Source organism: Suricata suricatta, chromosome 2 (assembly GCF_006229205.1).
Source record: "Suricata suricatta isolate VVHF042 chromosome 2, meerkat_22Aug2017_6uvM2_HiC, whole genome shotgun sequence".
NCBI classification, from domain to species: Eukaryota; Metazoa; Chordata; class Mammalia; order Carnivora; family Herpestidae; genus Suricata; species Suricata suricatta.
In genome coordinates this window covers 20,808,225-20,828,834 of record NC_043701.1, presented here as the reverse complement: position 1 = coordinate 20,828,834, position 20,610 = coordinate 20,808,225, and the positions used below count along the sequence as shown (strand labels likewise).

General features: G+C 34.9%; 1 protein-coding gene across 2 annotated transcripts in view; it reads left to right on the top strand.

The window, feature by feature from the left end:
* The window catches only part of MKLN1 (muskelin 1), a 182,728-nt gene that overhangs the window by 53,886 nt on the left and 108,232 nt on the right, over positions 1 to 20,610 (top strand). For both annotated transcript variants that reach the window (XM_029923291.1, XM_029923293.1), the window contains exons 3-6: positions 6,809 to 6,951; positions 8,184 to 8,272; positions 16,333 to 16,442; positions 19,047 to 19,239. In XM_029923291.1, the coding sequence (XP_029779151.1) occupies positions 6,809 to 6,951; positions 8,184 to 8,272; positions 16,333 to 16,442; positions 19,047 to 19,239 (535 nt within the window). The remainder of the gene's footprint in view (positions 1 to 6,808; positions 6,952 to 8,183; positions 8,273 to 16,332; positions 16,443 to 19,046; positions 19,240 to 20,610) is intronic.

Below are 20,610 nucleotides of genomic sequence, written 5' to 3'. Positions count from 1 at the left end.
TTAACCTAGGAATGAAATACAAATATTTTTGTTTTAGTTTATATCTTTTTTTTTTCAAATGGCTACTAAAGCGTCAGTACATAAACACTTATTAAACTCTTTGGACTTAACTACTTAATAAATGGAACTGTTAATATTTATTTTGGCCTTGGATGCTGTATTATCTATTGCTGTGTAATAAGTTACCCAAACTTAGCAGTTAAAAACAAGCGTTTATTACTTCACGCTGTTACTGAGGGTCAGGGATCTGAGACTCTGCCGGATGGTTCTGGCTCAAGGTCGCACTCCAGGTGTCTTCCAGGACTGCGGTTATCTCCAGGCCTCCCTGAGGGTGGAGGATTCGCTCTCCTGGGTCTCCAGCTTGTGGACTGCATATCATGGGATTTCGCAGCTTCCTATTCCTGTTTTGTGTCTCTGGAGAACCCTGATATACCACTTTCTTCAACTTCCATGGTTCCCAACTTTACTTTCCTGGTCTCTTTACTTTCTGCTCTGCTGTGTCTGCTCTGAGAGTGCACTTAGCTGCACGCTGAAAGCTTTGGAGCTCGGCCCCACCTCACAGCTTACTGGCTCCCCTTCACACCAGAACGAACTTCCCACCAGAGTCTGCTTCTGTTCGCTCTGGTATTCTGTACCTTCAAACATTTCCTTTTCATATCCTATCAAGTTTATAGTGTTTTTCTTTTTTAGCCAATAGATTATTTTAAATGTCTATAGAGATAATTCAAAGAATGATAACACTCATTGCTGCAGGGATTTGGGAAGAAGGGTACCTATACATTCTGAAATATGAAATTGAAAATCTGAATTATTACAGTCTTCTTGAAATATAATCTGGCAAAGGCTATTGATATGGAGAGTACATTTGTCCTACTCAGTTCCTCCTAGGGCTCTGCCTTTTAGAAATAAAAACATAAGTATGTTAGATGTACACAAATATTTGATACAATAATTCTTTTTTTTTTAATCAGTTTTTTAATGTTTATTTTTGAGAGAGAGAGAGAACAGGCAGGAGAGGAACAGAGAGGGTAGGGGGACAGAGGATCTGAAGCAGGCTCTGAGCTGAGAGCACAGAGCCCAGTGTGGGGCTCAACTTCACAAACTGAGATCATGACCTGAGCCAAAGTTGGAGGCTCAACCAACTGAGTCACCTGGGCGCTCCTGACAACAGCAGTTCTTGAGTAATATAATTCAGAGTAAAAGAGGGAATACCTCTCTTTAGGGGAATGCTAGAATACATTTTTCATGCAATGAACTGGCTTCATACCAGTTAACGTGGAGGGATTTCTACTGTAAAATAAGGAATGCAGGATGCAGGGAAGTATCTACAATAAGATCCTACTATTGTTACCTGAATAATGACTCTCCCTCACCAGTATGTATGTATGTAGTTATGTATGTATATTTTTATTTGATGCAGTGACCCCAGATAAAGGTAAGAGAGGACACACATCTGATTGTTAGCATTGGTTATTTAAAGAGAGGAAGAGATGAGGGATGGAAAAGAGAAAACAAAACAATTACTTAAAAAGTTATGCACATTAAAAACAACATGTAAGATACTCCACCTATGTAAAGAATCTGTGTGCATAGAGTTAAATTGATTTATTGTCAAAATGGTGGTGGTAGTTCTATCAGGATAGTGGATTTTTTTTATTTCTTTTGAATTTCATTCTTCTACTTCTAACATCTTTATTTATTCTCATTTTTAATTAATATTTATATTTTGTATAAACAAAAACCTTAAAGCTGTTTTCACTGTGGTAGGGCACAGATATTTTGAGACCTAAGGGAAAATGTTGCTTTTGATTCTGGATCATCTTGGCAGGTGGCGAGTAAATAAATACAGCATTAATAAAAACCCCATAAATACTTTAAGATAGTAATTGTACCTTCTCCTTCATCAGAATGTTTTATTGGAGTTACTGATACTGCAATGGAAAGTCTGTCTTTCAAGGTGACTGGCAGATATCCTAGGGTTGGTGAAAATACACATGTAGTTACAGTGGCGCCTGGGTGGCTCAGTCGGTTGGGTGACCAACTCTTGATTTTCCTCAGGTCATGATCTCATGGTTTGTGAGTTTGAGCCCTGCCTCGGGAGCAGAGCCTGCTTGGGATTTTCCCTGCCCCTCTACTGCATGCACTCTTTCTCTCTCTCAGAATAAGTAAATAAACTTAAAAAATTGTACATGACTTGAGCCGAAGTAAGAGGCTTAACTGACTGAGCCACCCAGGCGGCCCAGATCATAAGTCTTATACTAAAATTATAAGCTCCTTCTGAGGTAGTTTAAGTAAAAGTATGATTTTAGGTAATATCCTTTGCTTTCTGGGGCCAAAGAAGGCAGTTAAAATTGTTTAACAAACAGCAAGCATTCCTTCTTTTGTATAATCTGAGCAGGTCAGAGAAATTTCAGTGATTATTTAATACAGTTGGTATATGTGGTGAGTGGGTAGGTATATGTTTTAGTTTTTATAATGTATTCAGCTTATTTTTCTCTGATGAACCATAATAAGAATATTAGAATAAATGCAAAGCAAGGCAGAAGATATATGAAAATATAAGCATTTCAGGGACACCCAGCTGGCTCAGTTTGTAGAACATGTGACTCTTGATCTTGGGGTTCTGAGTTCAAGCCTCATGTTGGGTGAAGAGATTACTTAAGTAAAAATCTTAAAAAAAAAAAGTATATCCATTTCAGTATAATTTCTAGCTATACAGCCAGGATACCAGTACATTTATAAAGTGTCTTAATGGTATTTTGTCCCAATTTGTGAAAGGAACATCACTAATATTGTATAATACAGTTTTAATTAATGTAATTTACATATAATGAAGTACATGGACCTTAGGTATACAGTATCCATTTTGAAACATGCACACATAAATATAATTCACACAAAATGAAATGCTTCTATCACTTTAGACTGATCCTTTCTGTCCCTTACCAGTGAATCTATATGTTTCCCACCTTCTACCCAGAAGCAGCTGCTGCTTAGATTTCTTTTGGCATAGATTAGTTTTTCTAGTTCTAAAATTTAATATAAATAGAATCATACATGGCTTTTTTTGCTCAGAATGTTTTTCATGTTTATCTATGTCGTTGCATGCATCAGTATTTCTTTTCATTACAGAATCCCATTCTGTTCTATGGATATACTATAATTTATTTACCCATTCTCCTGTTTATGGACATTTACATCATTTCAGTTTTTGGTGATTATGAATAAAGCTTATATTTACATTCTTTCCGAAGATTTGTAAACTAATATGTATATTTTATTATTGTGGGTATATATGTAGAGGTAGAATTACTGCATTATAAGGTAGGGATATATTACTTTATATGAAACTATCAGACTGCTGGTTGTTTCACAGTTCCACCAACATTTGGCATTGACACACATTTTAATTTCAGTGAGTATTGTTGGTGTGAGGTGGTTTTAATTTCTACTTCTTTGATGACTAAAGAGATTTAAGACCTTTTTTCCATTTGCTTATTGGCTGCTCATTTATCTTTTATTTTTGTGAATTCTTTACCTCATTTTTTAAAAAAGGAGTGATTTGCTTTTTTTATTACTTGAGTTGGAGGCATTGCTTATATTTATTCTAGGTATAAATTCTTAGTTATGTATTTATTTTACATGTAATAAATGTATACATAAAATACATATTTTATTTATTTATTTATTTATTTATTTATTTATTTATTTTTGAGAGGCAGAGAATGACATTGCAAGCAGGGGAGGGTCAGAGAGAGACACACAGAATCCGAGGCAGGCTCTAGGCTCTGAGCTAGCTATCAGCACAGAGCCCCATGTGGGGCTTGAACCCACAAACCGTGAGATCATGACCTGAACCGAAGCCAGACACTTAACCGACTGAGCCACCCAGGCACCCTGAAATACACATATTTTATGTATACATTTATTATGTATAATGTTTTCTCCAAGTCTGTGGCTTGCTTATTCATTTTCTTAATACTAACTCTCATTATTATTAAATAGCTATCAAGGTATGATTGACATACAATAAACTTCACATTTGAAGTGTACAATTTGATAAATTTTTATCCATATACCCTCAAAATAGCACCACACTTAAAATATTAGACATATCTACTACCCAAAAACTAGTTAAGACAGCTTCTAGTGAAAGTTGAGTGGCTCACAGTTGGCTGTCTCTGAGATGCTCTTCATTTGTTTTTAAAATTTATTTAAATCCAAGTTAATTAACATATAGTGCAGTAGTGACTTCAGGCATAGAATTTAGTGATTCATCACTTACATATAACACCAGTGCTCATCCCATCAAGTGCCCTCTGTAGTGTCCATCAGCCAGTTAGCCCATCCCCCACCCACCTACCTTCCAGCAACCCTTAGTTGATTTTTTTCTTCATGGTTGCACAGTGGTTGTTGTCTATTTCTACTGTTGAGATAGCAAAGAGGTTAACGTTTGTTTTGGAAAGCAACATTTAACCCACAGTAAACTGCTGCTTAAATCTAAGAATTTTGTCATATACCTACCTTTAGCTGAAAGGTAGCTAGGAAAAACTGGGTTGGAAATGGTGGTTCGGTCACCCAACCAGTAATATCAACCAGTCAGACTGATTTTTAAAGTCACATCCGTCAGTGATTAGCATTGATATGATGGTCAAGTTAATTAGCCTTTCTAAGCCAAAATTTCCTCATCTTTAAGATGAGGACAAAGAGGACAATTACTATTATTAAAAAACTACTTCTATTTCTCTTACTCCCACTAAAATGAGAGAATGCATGTTAAAATCTGAGCAATGTGCCGGACAAGGGAGTTTAGTGCCCACAAAATGTTAAGTCTGATTTTATCATTATCATTATCATCATAATCTTTCATGTCAACCTCAGCTTCATTCTTTTATGGAGGTAAAATGGACATTACATAAAATTGATCATTTTAAAATGTGCATGTCAGTGGCATTTAGTCCATTCATAGTATTGTGCAACTATTTGTTCTATCTAGTTCAAAGATATTTTTATCACTCCATAAGGTTGCCTGGTAGTCTCTCCTGTTTCTCGTAACCTAACTCCTGGGAATTACTAATCTGCTTTCTGCCTTTGTGAATTTACCTGTTCTGGATATTTTATATAAGTGGAATCCTATAATTCATAACCTCTTATGTCTGATTTCTTTCCCTTAGCATCATTTTGAGGTTCATCCATGTTGTAGCATGTATCAGTACTCCATTCCTTTTTATAACTGAAGAGTATTCCCATTTTATAGAAACGCTTCATTTTGTTCACCATTTATCAGTTGATGGACATTTGGGTTGTTTCTATTTTTTGGCCATTTTGAATAGTACTGCTCTGAACATTTGTGTACAAGTATTTATTTGGATACCTTTTTTCATTTCTTTTGAGTATACATGTAGGAATAGACCTTCTGGGTCGTCTAGTAATTCCATATTTAACTTTTTGAGGAACAGCCAAAGTATGTTCTATATCATCTGCACCATTTTAATTTCCACCAGCAATATAAAATGGAACTGTTGAGCTACCAAGTTCCATTTTCTCTATTACCTCACCCAACAATCATTATTTTCTGGTGATTTTTATTTTTGTTTTTTAAATTGTAGCCATCCTAGTGTGGGTGTGAAGCTGTATTTCTTTGTGGTTTTAATTTGCATTTCCCTAATGATTTCTATGTGCCTGTTGACCTTTTGTTTGTCTTCCTTGGGAAAAGCGCTATTGAGGGCCTTTGCCATTTTCAGTCAGGTTGCCTTTTTTGTTGTTGAGTTGTAAGAATTCTTTATATTTCTGGATACTAAGCCCTTATTAAGTTTATATTTACAAATATTTTCTCCCATTCAGAAGGTTATATTTTCACTTGCTTGGTAGTATCCTTTGATGCACAGAAGTTTTAATTTTAATGAAGGGTAATTTATTTTAGATTTTGTTGCTTGTGCTTTTGATATCATATCTAAGTATTTGTTGCCAAATCCAGAATCTCATCTTTACCTCTATTTAAATCTAAGAACGTTATGGTTTTAGCTCTTACATGTAGATCTTTGATTCTAAAGGACTGACATTGGATCGGTTTTGATCCATTTTGAATTAATTTTCTGTGCATGGTAGGAAGTAGGGCCAACCACCAATTTTATTCTTCCCGTGCCTTTGTCACGCGCATTACCCATTATCAGCATGAAACCACTGCCAACAGCCTCTGAATCATTTTCCTGCATAGTTCTTCCTCCATATACGCAACCAGTGGTAGTTTCCTTCTTGATTTTTATAATTGAAACAATCTACATAATGTAAAATGTGTCCCCTAATTAACTAACTCCATTTTATTTAGTGTATAACAGGAAATCTTGAGCTACATTAGACATATCTATAGTAGGTCCAGGTTTTTTAATTTTTAAAATTGGCAGGGGTGGTTAGTAAATCTCTACGTTTGTTTTTAGGTTTAAAATTTTATCACTCAGAGTATGGTTGATGAGAAAATGTGATTGCTACTTTTGCAATCTAATCTTGTTTTATTTGGTAATTCTTAGTCTATTTATCTTTTACTGAATGGTGTGCCTTGATTAGAAGTTAGCTGACTCGTCCTTTTCTCCTCCCTTCATCTACAGTGTTCAGGATGATCTTTGCGTTTGCTGGGAGAAAGTGGTGGTAGTATGGGAGAGCCTATACAGGCCTGTTGAATACTCCCTTTTCAGCTTTAAAACACATTCTGTCAGTGCAGAATGGATGGGATGGGTCAAAGCTTTAACTTTTAAAGTTGTCTAACTATTCTAAACAAAGGAGGATATAATTTGGTTGTTTCCTTTCTTAGTACTTGATTCTGAAACTTGAAAGGCCTGCCATAGTCCAGAACATCACCTTTGGAAAATATGAGAAAACTCATGTCTGCAATTTGAAGAAATTTAAAGTCTTTGGTGGAATGAATGAAGAAAATATGACAGAGCTCTTGTCCAGGTGAGTTATGATCTTGGGGAAGAAAGAGTTGTCTTTTAAACAAATTCTAGTCTTAGTTTTGTCTCTTTGTCGCTAAATCTGTATGGTTTGATTTTTTTCTTTCATAGGAGAAAAGAATATTTCTACTATTGCATTTCTAGTGGCTTATTTTAATATTGTGGCTTAAGTTAGCATTTTTTTTTTTAAACCAAAAGCCACTGCTTAATATTGTTACTAAAGAAGAAAGGATAAAATTTGGGGTTTTTTTTCCTACTTATTTTTCAGTCTTATTTTTGAACTGTAAATGACCTCAGAAATATTTTGAGCTTCAGTAAAAATCTTTGCTATAAAAATTCTGACTCTATCCAAAACATTAAGATCAATTGCCCTAATCCAGAAATAATATTTTGGGAGTTTAGTATAAATTAGAGACTAAAAAGAGAAAAGGTATGTGACTAGCACATATCTGCCATTTGGAAGGAGCTCAGTAAATATGAGTTTTAACAACATAGGCCACCCGGAAAGACATTATTAATTTGCCCCATAGATAATAAAAAACGAGACAGCCAGTAGAGTGGACAAATAAAGCCATGTTGTTTTAGAATATATTTATGATATAATATGTCCTGTTAACACAGAATTTTATAAGAGTAAATATTACATCTATACAACATTTGATTTAAGTCATGAAGTGTTTTAAGACACAAGGCCACCCAAAGGTAAGTGACTTTCCCATAAATACTTGTGTTTCAATCCTAGTTTATGTTAGAGAGGTGATATGGATTTATTTTTATTTAGGATGAAGTGGATGCTATTAAACTAATGGAGTAAGGTTGTCTTTGAAAATTTGTTGAACTATAAAAGGAACATTATTGCCATCTTAATCAGAATTTTCTAATATTTGGCTCTAAGTTGTCAGATGTGAGTGTGAATTATTTTTAATTATTTTCTTACTGCTTACATATTTTGTGTTATACACTAAGAATACTAGGTCCTGTCACACATTTCCCTGTACTGTAGCCACATCCTTTAATTAACACTGAACATTTTTCATTAACCTTTGTATGACTAAGAGGACACAGTTATAATGCAGTTGATGTGAATGTACAAGTTTTGACCTATATTCTCGCATTCAAATACTTACCATTGTCTTGATCATGTATTTTATTTAACCTTAAGATCCGAGTATGATTTGTTTTAGTGTATTTACCAAATTAGAAAGTCAGATTTGATAACCTTATTTTTATTCACAGTGGCTTAAAGAATGATTATAACAAAGAAACATTCACCTTGAAGCATAAAATTGATGAACAGATGTTCCCTTGTCGGTTCATTAAAATAGGTAAGGTTTTCAGCATCCTGAAATAGAAATAAATTCTTTATACAGTCAGTCAGCAAACTACAGCCTGTGGGCCAAGCCGAATCCTTCAGGACTCCTGTGTTTAAAAATATTTTGGGAACACTGCCACACTGTTTATTCACTGGTTATATAAGTCTATATCTTGCTTTTGCACAACAAAGGCAAAGTTGAATAGTTGGAAGAAACAAAATGTTTACTTCTTGTTCCTTTGCAGAAAAGTTTTCTGATCCTTGCTCTATAAATCTATACCTAAGTGACAATTATTTCAAGTAGAACCTTTTCCAAATATTTTTTCATTTGAAAGTTTTCTTAGAAGGTTTAATGAGAGGGGTGCCTGGGTGGCTCAGTTGATTAAGCATCTGACTCTTGATTTCAGCTCAAGTCATGCTTTCAGGGTTTGTGGGCATGAGACTCCCTTCAGGTTCCATGCTGACCTTGCGGAGCCTGCTTGGGATATTCTCTCTCTCTCTCTCTCTCTCTCTCTCTCTCTCTCTGTCTCTCTGTCTCTCTCTCTCTCTCTCTCCCCCCTCTCCCCCCTCTCCCCCCAACCCAAAATAAATAATTTTTTTTATTTTTAAAAAAACTTCTTTTAATGTTTTTTAATTTATTTTTGATACAGAGAGAGAGCATGAGAGGAGGAGGGGCAGAGAGAGAGGGAGACACAGAACCGGAAGCAGGCTCCAGGCTCTGAGCTAGCTGTCAGCCCAGAGCCTGACACAGGGCTCAAACCCACGAATGTGAGATCTGACCTGAGCCGAAGTCAGAGGCTTAACCGACTGAGCCACCCAGGCGCCCCAAAATAAATAATTAAAAAAAAAAAAAAAGGTTTAATAAGATAAGCGACTTGATTCAGCTTTGATTGTTTCATAGAGGGTTTATCAAGTTGTAAAGCTATAATATTCTAAAACTAAATACTGATGAGTCCCTTAAGGCAATATATTATAGTTATTTTCTATTCTGCTTTTTAAAAAAATATTTATTTGCGAAAGAGACTTCGTGAGTTGGGGAGGAGCAGAGAGGGAGGGAGACGGAGAATCTCGAACAGGCTGTGCACTGTCAGCACGGAGCCTGATGTTGGGCTCAAACTCATGAGCCATGAGATCATGACCTAAGCTGAAACCAAGAGTCCAATGCATAACTGACTAAGCCACCCAGATGCCCCTCGTATTTGTTTTTTATGTCTTTTTTTTCCCCTCATTAAACTAATTTTATGGCCCACCAGTATGGTGCAGTGTAATGTTTAAAAAAAATACTACCTAAGGCATGTATTTATTTAGGTTTAGACAGTATTTATAATACCTTCTTAAACTTAGTAATTTTAGGGTTATTTTGCTTTTCTTTAGGATTTAATTATTTAGGAGGTAGAAAAGTTGAGGACTTGACAATTTTAAGTTGTATCTGTTGAATAATTATGACAATATTATCTTAAAATTAGAGGGAATCAGTTCCTTCAAAGAATAATAATAAAAGCTAGAATCCCATGTTTGGATTTGGGAGAAAAATTCCTCTTATGGAACAAGCAGCGTACTTCATAGTCACTGCCAACCTATCACGAGGTGGCCTGTTCATTTCATTGAATCATATAGTTCTACTGGGCAAAAAGAATATCTAAGGTTTTAATAAAGACTAAGAGGGAAAGCTAGTCTTAGAATATTTGGGCTGTCCAGGGGCGCCTGGATGGCTGTCAGCTAAGCATCTGACTTCAACTCAGGTCATGATCTCACAGTTCATGAATTCGATACCTGCATCAGGCTCTGCTGATAGCTCAGAGCCTGGAGCCTGCTTCAGATTCTGTGTCTCCCTCTCTCTCTCTCTCTCTGCCCTTCCCCCGCTTGCGCTCTCTCTCTCAAAAATAATAAACATTAAAAAAATTTTTTTAATTACAAAAAATATTTGGGCTATCCATTGTGCTGCTCTCTTTTGTAACTGTAGTTTCTGTTATTTATAATTAATGATTGTAAATAAAAATCTGCTTCCTGTTTTCCTGCAAGAGTTTATGAAGAAGCAAATTATTTTACTTCGTTTAACTCTTGGCCTTTTTTGTATGCCAAGTGCTGCATTCCTCAGTATGCAGACTGCTGGCTTCTGCAGCCCTCGCGCTGTGGCGTGTTTCAGATATACAAGTAGTGAAATGTCATATTTTCCTATAAAGTACGTCATCAGCTTCTATTTTGCTTCGTCATACAAAATGAAATTTCTCTCTCTCTCTCTTTTTAGCATTCTTTTATTTGTACTTTTTTACATGATACCTACAGTCTTTGGTTTACATTAAAGGAAAATATGTACTGCTACTGTTTCTGTAGCTCTCAGTCTTCTAATATTAGTCATTAGAAGAAGTGTAAATAAATATCTATTTAGGGAAGTTGCATAGTTTCTTAAAAATTTGTAAAACAGAGGTCTCTTCTAGATGAGTTAGATATTCAGATGCCCAAAGACAAGAAATTGGACCTCTTTCCAGCCCTTTCTATCAGCCTTTAATTACAGAACATTAATGATGTCTTTTACTTAACCCTGGGTTGGTTCTATGGTATTCAGGCAAAATGTTAATTTGAGCTTTTCAAATAATTGTAGATACTTATTAACTCGTGATATTTAGGATATTAGATGTGTGTTTGCTTTCCAGTCTTTCCAACATTCTGTTGATACATTTTGTTTGAAAATAATCTAAGGAAAATGGGAAGCTCTTAGGTTGGTAATTTTAGTTTATCATCATGTTTTCTTAAAAGGTCATTCTGAAAAAGGATTTGTGATGTGTAGCTCTCTCTTGGTGGTGATTTAGCAGATAGTTGTTTACTTCCTTGGGATAAACGGTTAGAATGACTTGGATTTCTGTGGATTTTTTGGATTTTTGCAGCCTTGATGGCTGTGGGGGCTTCAGGGAGAAGCTTCAGCTCTGGCTGGATTGGGCCTGCATTCTGGATCCTCAAAAGTAGTTAGAAGTCTAGAATGAGTTCTAAGTCTGGGATGGGTGCGGTGCCCTGATGGTGGCCCTTTATGAAAGCATGTGGAAGGGTGACATTTTAAAAAGTGTACTATTATGAGGAAAATTAATATAGTAGTAATAGCTTATAATAATAGCTGACATTTATTGAGCACTTATCATGCGCCAGTTACTGTGCTAAATGTTTTGTATACTTATTACTTCTATAGTGGAATAGATGCATCCTTTCAGACTGGTTAGTCTTGAATTATTAGGATGATCTTCAGAACTTTGGAATTACTATCATCTTCTAACAGCTGTTTTAGCTGTCTAGATAAGAGCTTCCTAAGTGACACTGCCAAAGCACATGGAATGCGTTTCATTGTGTTGAGATGGGGACCTTGATCCTAGAAAAACAGGAGCCTGCAGGCCCGTATCCTTGTTTGCCGTAAACATTATCATGGTCTATGCATGTCATTATGAAAAAGGTTGGGAAACACTGATCCTAATCATATCTGTGTCTGATTGTCCTGTGAGGAAAACTGATGGTTGAACCCTAGGATACAAACTCTTAGTCTTAAGATGTGTATTAGGAGTTTCTAATCTTTATTCGAGGTGAGAGCAAAGTCATATTTCATTGGAGAGCAAAGACCATCTGCTTCGAGCTGCAGGTCATGTTTAGATTTCTTTTTTTTTTTTTTTTTTAATTTTTAAAAACATATTTGTTTTTGAGAGAGAGGGAGGCAGAGTACAAGCAGGGGAGGGACAGAGAGAGAGGGAAACACAGAATCCAAAGCAGGCTCCAGGCTCTGAGCTGTCAGCACAGAGGCCAACGTGGGGCTCAAACCCATGGATTGCGAGATCATGACCTGAGCTGAAGTTGGACACTCAACCAACTGAGCCACCCAGGTGCTCCTAGATTTCTGACATACAATGTGTAGTATGTCTGTTATGTATTATTAGAGTTATTAATGCTATAAAAATCATTTTTAAAATTTGGAGTGAATGTATATCACTCTGATTATTCTGTGTATCTCCCTTCAATTTGTTAAAAAAAATTAACTATACTCTTCATTCATCTTTAATATATGATGTTCTTGTTCTGTGAAAGGTTTTAAGAATTGTAACTAATACTATTCTAGAAATATTTCTGTTGGGTCATCCACTATATATAGACAAAATCTCACTAAAACACAATTGCTAAGAAGGTTTTTAATAAATGAAAGCTTTACTGTGACTTGAATAAGCTCTATTAAGATGTTATTCCCCTCTACTTTTACTGAACTTGAATCTGGAACTTCAAATTCTCAACTAATATCTGGTTACACTTAGAGACTATATGTTCATTTGGTCTTAGAGTTAAAATCCTACTTTATTTTGAGTCATACTACTTAGTGGTTATTGCTGTGATGTAATAGATAAACTTTTTACTTTTTAAAAGGCACTGCTACATAAAGGAATGAACATCAAAACAATGATGATAATTTAGTATTCATTGGTATAAAACTTTTTGACATTTTTGTTGTTTGCACGTGTAAACTGAAAGCCATATTAAACATCCTAATAGTCCATCATGTATCCTAATGACTAGTGGCTACTGTCTTTGTGTTTCTTCACTCACACAGACAGGAAGTCATCTGACGTAACATACCCTAGCTCCTCATTGAGTGTGATATACTAAAAGAGAGCAGTGGACTTGGAAATCAATAGGTCTGATGTCAAGTATGATGGCTTCTGTTCTGATACTTAAAACTTGACAAATGTTAGTTTCTAAAAAGCAGTTACGTTATTCATTCTGAACCATATTAGTGTTACTTTAAAACCCATTGGCTTATCTTCTGCTTGGAGTTAATCTCTTATCTGTGCATGGTTTTGTAACATCATTCGTTTAGAAATACAGTTCACTGAGTTATGCAGATCTCCCAAATGTGGAAACATTTCATTATGTAGTACTAAAAAAATCAGTCATTAATATATCACCTTCATTCTCAATAGAAGTTATCTAAAAGTAGTTAAATTCACAACCTTAGATACCAATTTTCTGAAATTTTCATTTTTCCCTGAAAGCTTGAACTTTATCCTTGGCGACAAATATTGTCAGTTTGTTCTTTTAAATAATAGATAAACATCTGGTATATACCCCAAACTAAATAATCATAGATGGTCTGTCAGTTTTTCTTTTAAGAGGAAGTTGTATCCTATTGGTGGGTGGTGGGGACAAATGACTACTTTCGCTCATAAGCTGTATGGGTTCTTTTCCTTGAGGTGACCACCATGCTTTGGTATGCAGCAAAGTACTTAATGTGTACATTCCATTTTGTCACACAGAATATTAAAAAGATGCTTACTTAATGATAAGAATTTATTAAAAATTTTATTGCATCAAAGACATTCTTAAATGAATTGTCCTTTTACAATATTTTTATTTTAGAGAGAGGGAGAGACAGAGGGAGAGTGAGCAGAGAAGAGGGACAGAGGGAGAGAATCTTACATAGACTCCACACTCAGCATGGAGCCCAAAGTGGGACTTGATCTCACAACCCTGGGATCATGACCTGAGCTGAAACCAAGAATTAGACACTCAACTTACTGAGCCACCAAGGCGCCCCTGAACTTTTCTTTTTAAACATTTTTTTAATGCTTGTATATTTTTTGAGAGATAGTGAGCACAAGGGGAGAAGGGGTAGAGAGAGGGGGAGACTAGAATCCAAAGCAGGCTTCAGGCTCTGAGCTGTCAGCACAGAGCCAAATGTAGGGCTCAAACCCACAAACTGTGAGATCATGACCTGAGCTGAAATCGAGCACTTTACCAACTGACATAGTATACCTTAGCTCCTGAGCCACCCAGGCACCCCTGTGCTTTACTTTTTAACTCAAGTATATAATGGTAAGGAATACAGTGCAGTCTTCTTTTTTTTTAATAATAAATTTAATGTTTTATTTCTTAGAGAGAGAGAGAGAATGAGCAGGGGAGAGTCAGAGAGAGAGGGAGACAGAGTCCAAAGACCGGCTCCAGGTTCTGAGCTAGCTGTCAGCACACAGTCCTGTGCGGGACTCGAATCCCCAAACTGCGAGATCAGGACCTGAGGTGAAGTCGGACGCTTAACCAACTGAGCCACCCAAGCGCCCCCAGTACAGTGCAATCTTTACTGTATCAGGGAATACTAACACATTTACATGGTACTCCTTCTCATGGCACTACTGATATGTCAGAAGTTTTACTCACCATCATTGCCTTTTGACCAAAGTGAAAATGTCAGTACAGTTAAAAAAAGGGGAAGGGGCTGATAAAATCTTAGTCTTCCTGTAAACAATGGTTTTGACCACTCGGTACATCCTGAAAAGGCTGCAGGAGTCCCCAAGAGACTGGATCATATGTTAAGAACCTTTACTTTGTTCTGTCATTACTGAAATGAAATGTTCTCTTAATCCTATGGTAGGTAAATTCCTCTGAATCATTAGGAGATTTTTGGATATACTTTTCTGCTTCAGTAATTTACTTTCCTTTTCTCTCACTAATATCAGACTTATAATTACTATATATTTTTAGAATGTTTACTTTCTTTTGAATATTCTTGTGTTACTCATTTTTTAAAAACCAATTTGTTCAGTTACATGACAGAAAAATGAATATTGGGGTATCTGCCTGGCTCAGTCAGTGAGCATGTGACTCTTGATCTTGGGGTTGTGAGTTCGAGCCCCACATAGTGATTACTTACAATCTTTAAGAATAAAATGGATATATACCATTGAGACTTTGATTGAGATTTCATTAAATTTATAATTAATTGGAGGGGAACTGATACGGTTACAACACTGAGTTTTCCCATCTAGGAACGCAGTATGTCATTTCATTTTTCTAGTTCTTAAGTAAAATTTTATATTTTCTAAAATAGGTCTTGCCTATTTTAAACTTTCTTCTGAGATATTGTAAGCTCTTTTGGCCATTTTAAATGGGACTTTTTCATTATATTTTCTAGTTATTATAACTAGAGGGACAACTGATTTTCACATCTACCTTGCATACAAACTTAAGTTTTTCAGTTGAATCTCTTGCATTTTTTTGGAAGATAGGTTTATCATCCTCAAGTGATAATATTTTTTAATTTGCATTTTTTTCTCTTTGCATTTGGTAAGATCTCCCATATAGTGTTGAATAATAGAGATAATTGGGCTTTGTCTTGTACCTGACTTGAGTGGTAGTAAGTAATGTTTCTCCATTAGGTTCAGTTTTTGAGGTCTTTGATATTTAAAAACAAACCAAGCTTAGGTAGTTTTACTTTGCCTTATATTTCCTATATATTAAAAGGGTTTTTTTTAACGAGTAGAAAATAAATTTTATTAATTTACTCTAAGCACTATTTGAAGTTATCAGACACCTTTCTCTTTTACTTTGTTAACATGATGAATTACAGCACTATAGCCTCTGTTGTTGAACCGTCCTTTCACTCCTGCAGTGAACTCCCATGTGGTTACAAGGAGAACCTGGTAGAATGTTTTTGCAACTGTTAAAAATTTTTGAATATTTAGTTAGCTGAGATTAGCCTTAAATTCTTTTTCTTCTGGTTTTGTTTTCAGAGTTATGCCACTTGTTAAGTAATTGAACTTTTGATCTCTTTTTGTTTCTTGATATAGTTTAATGTATATAGTAAATTGTTTCTCGTGGGTTTGGTAAAATTTGCCTACTCAGTCATCTAGCCCTTGTCCTGTTTTTATTATTATTTTTTCCTTATTCTTGCCTTTTATTCCAGCATCTCCCAGAGCTCCAGTATGTACAGACTTCATTTATACACATAATATACACCATGTATACGTATTTATATATATTCACATGCCAGCGCATGCGCTACTTTGTCCTGTTTTTAGAGGGGTAGATAAATGAGCACTTTGAACTTATTTTATAGTGTTTTTATAAAGAATCCTCTAGATGGCATGAGTCATATATATATTTTTTTTTTTACTGTAGCCCCAGCACTTAGTAATACAGTGTTAGGCTTCTAGAAAAATGTTTTGAAAATTTGCTGAATGAATTTTAATAGGCTTAAATAATGATTTTACTTTGGTAAAGTTTTATTTGAACTATGTTAATTGTTTTTTCTTTTTCTTTTTCTTCTTCACAAAGTTCCACTCTTATCCTGGGGACCCAGCTTTAACTTTAGCATCTGGTATGTTGAACTTAGTGGCATTGATGATCCCGATGTAGTACAGCCCTGTCTCAACTGGTATAGCAAGGTAGGACTGTGCTTTAAAATCCTGGTTTTGTTTCTGATTCCTATAAAGGGAGACATGTCTGTCTTTTGTCTTTGTTACTATTGAAAATAGTAATAACTATAATGCTTAATTAACTAACGTTTATTATTTACATTCTGCCAGCTGCTAAGCAGTCTTTCTAACTTACTTGGTACCACTCTGTGAGATAGGTGTAATCGTCATCCATGTCTTACAGACGACGAAACGGTGCACCGGGAGTTTGAGTGTCTTGCCTGAGCCTCACAGTTGTACGCTGCGCAAGCCAGCATAGAAACTCGGGTGGTCTGGCCTTCTATTGCGGTGCCTGTCTGACCCTGGATTTTGTTTTCAGCCTGCATTGATGGAGATATTTAAACAGTTTTTAGTGGGCTAGCTTTGATTCTATATTGCTTTTATAATACATTACTCCATTGTGTTTGTTGAATAAAATAGGCATATTTACTTTTCCTTTAAAGAATTTGCAATAGTTTCTATAAATATGATCTTGTGCTTATAGGAAGTACAATTTTATTCATAGACCATTTCATACAATAGATGCAGTTTGAGAAACGTGAGTTTAATTCTTGAGGAATAGCTCTTCTGGGCTTTTTGCATATGCTTTATGCTTTGTTTTTTTGTTTTGATTTATTTATTTGACTCATGGCTGTTGGGGGTGGCATCTGGGGAGACTTTCTTGTCAAGGAGACTATAAAATTTTAGTCTAAAAAAATTTTAGTCTAATCACCACTTACTGTTATTAAGTAGGGATGAACTGATCTACTTCTAGGAGATTGGGAAGCAATATAGGTTCTTAGGTTTTTTGTGTGGAATTTCAGCTTTCTCCTGGTTTGTTTACTTGAGGAACTCTTTGACTAATTTATTTTTAGCATTTGATTATATCCAACTTGAAATTGATGCTGACTTTAAGTATTTTCTGTATTTTTCATATGTTCTTGGATTTCCTGTAATACTGTAAGTTCGTTAAAGTAGAGACAATATTTCTAAATATTAAAAATCACCTTTACAGTGTTATGCACATAATAGTAAATACTTAACATCTTCTAAATTCTATTGGTTCTTTTAAAAAATAATGGTTAAATTTCTGTTAACTGAATAAAATTTTTCCTTTAGCCTATGGTGGGTGGGTGAGTGTGTGTGTGTGTGTGTGTGTGCGCGCACGCACGCACATTTAATCACACATATCTCTTGTTACTGTAGGAACTTGCAAATTTCACCTGTCTACCCCAGCATTGTGGAGAGATTATATTTAAGAACATAAAATTGTTCAGCCTCATTCACTTTTCAAGTTCTCTGCATTTAGTATGAACCTCTAGAAATTAGATATAAGTCTTCATCCTCTTTGAGTTTCAGTGTTTTTTCTTAAAGCATTAAAATTCTATTATTTCATAAATTTTCTCCTATGTATATATATTATCAACCTGATAGAAAACCTAAAATGTTGATGTGACTCACATTCCTAAAGGCAACATGATTGAAAGGGATTAACTGTTTAATATTTTTCTGTATAGTCATGATAAATCTTTATTTAGCGGCCAAGGGTAATAAATTAATGTAAAGTTAGTTTGGATAAAAAAATCTTTTGTTATTTGAAAATCTTGGTAAATTGTAATACTTAAAGATGTTTTGACACTTTATTAATTAAAAAAATTAGCCAACTATAAGCTTATTTGCATTTCAAGTCTTATAAATCTTCCTAAAAGTATTATTTTCTTTCCTTATTAAAGAATAATGCTTAAAAGTTAATCATATTTTTGATTGGTTATCATGCATTGCTTCTTTGTCATTAATTATATTAATTTAGGAAATTTGTGGAAATTTCATAAAGTATTCTTAAAGTTACTTTTTGTTTGTTTGAGCTTATATTCTTGGCATTCATCCTATTAGGGGAAAGTTAATAAACTGAACATTCTTCTTTTTGGATTCTAATTAATTGAGATATTTACTTTATAGCTATTTAATAGATAAGGTAGCCCAGCTTAGAACAAGTTACATAATTTAAATAATCTCTTTCTGAACATTTTGAAGCAAAAAACCTATTTGTGAATTTTGAAATATATAAGCATTTGATAATATTTGCTTTTCAAGTAACAACTTATTTCTAAGAACCAAGAACAAAAATCATAATACAGCTTAGTATATTATTTAATGGTTTCTATGCTTTCAGTACCCACATTGTAATCTGGTTAGTAAAAGCTATGGAAGTTACAGTCTTTGAGGTCTTCAGTGGTCTTTGATAAATAGGTTTTCTGCTTTTCTTAAAAGTACAGGCTCTAAAATTAGGTTTGGTTTCATCTTTTTTTTAATGTCTTTCATCTTTATGAAATACATACCTGTGAGTATATTTGTATATATTTATCTTTTTCATATTTTTCTGCTATGTACTTTGTGACTCTTGCAAGTTGTTAAAATTGACTAAGCTTCAGTTTTGCCATTTCAAAGTGGAAATAATAATGATACTAAAGAAGAGTGTTAGTACAATGCTAGCACACAGTAAACGCTCACTTTCGGTTAGTTGTCACTTATTATTGCCTACAGTAATAACTAAGCAAATCTCTTCTTTTCATACTTTCTCTTGCGTTCCAGTAGTACCGTGAACAGGAAGCCATTCGCCTTTGCCTAAAACACTTTAGGCAACACAACTATACAGAGGCCTTTGAATCGCTGCAAAAAAAAACCAAGATTGCCCTGGAACATCCCATGTTAACAGATCTACATGATAAACTGGTACTGAAGGGTGATTTTGATGCTTGTGAAGAATTGATTGAAAAAGCTGTAAATGGTATGTTACAAACAGGTAAACGTAGTTTGGTTATTAGGGTGAATTCAAGTACCTTCAAGAAACAGTGTTTTGAAAAGAATATAAACTGATCCCAATTATTAGTTTTCTTTTTTCCCTATCTTTTCACTCTATAAAGATTGTTAGCTTTTTGAATTATGTGCTTCTTTTATATAAGATAGGTCCATAATGAGACTTGAAAAACAAAACAGAAACCTGTTTGAACTCACATATCTAAATCTAAGTTGCCATCTTTAGGAAACCATGAAAGGATATATTTATAAACACTAACATTGACTAGCACTAAACAATGTTTTTTAAAAAAGGCTTTAAATGTTACCTTTAAATGTTAGAGGCCTATTCCTTTATGTATTTTTGTTGATACACAATTACAATTTTAATAGCATAATTTAGCATAACAGAGTATTGGATATGCCAGAAAATGTTTTGCAAGTTGTTAAAATTGACTAAGCTTCAGTTTTGCCATTTCAAAGTGGAAATAATAACGATACTAAAGAAGAGTGTTAGTACAATGCTAGCACACAGTAAATGCTCACTTTAGATTAGTTGTCACTTATTATTGCCTACAGTAATAACTAAGCATTAGTATCATTATTCTTTTTTGTTTTTCAAGTAGAAGTTATAAAGAATTAGATTTGTATTGGAAACATCTGTGTGGTAAGGATGCTGCATAATAGCTAATTTTCTTGGGTGGTTTGTAATCTGGTTTTGAAAGAAATGTGAATATTAGAACACGATATAATCTCCAAAGGTTTTGGATGATGGCATCCACTTGAATATTTAAAGCCAATTATGTTTTTGGTTATTTTGTTTTTTTATTTTTAGAGAGAGTGTGGGAGTAGGGGAGAGGGACATGATGGGGAGAGGGGAGAAAGGGAGATTGAGAGAGAGAGAGAGAGAGAGAGAGAGAGAGAGAGATCTTGTCACAGGGCTTGATCCCATGACCCTGAGAGATCACGACCTGAGATGAAATCAGGTGTCACTCAACCGACTGAGCCACTCAGGCAACCCTGTTTTGTTAGTTTAAAACAGGATCTCTGTTATAGAATGGCATTCTTTTAAAAAAATCTCCCAGTGACTTCACAATGACAAAGAACAGAATTGTGCTTGTGGTATAATAAAAATAAACATTTGCTCTTTGTCTCCTGAAACTATTGGAATTTGGTGGAGGGATGAATGTCTTTTTTTAATTGAAATGGCAGGTGGCTTCAGATTTCTAGAAACACCAAACCATGTGTGTAGAGGGCTAGAACTTTCGGCCCCACTCTGAACTCTGGGGAGGGGAAAGGGGTCAGAGATGGGTTTCAGTCACCCATGGCTAACGTTTTAAAGTGGTTCTTTTTTTTTAATGTT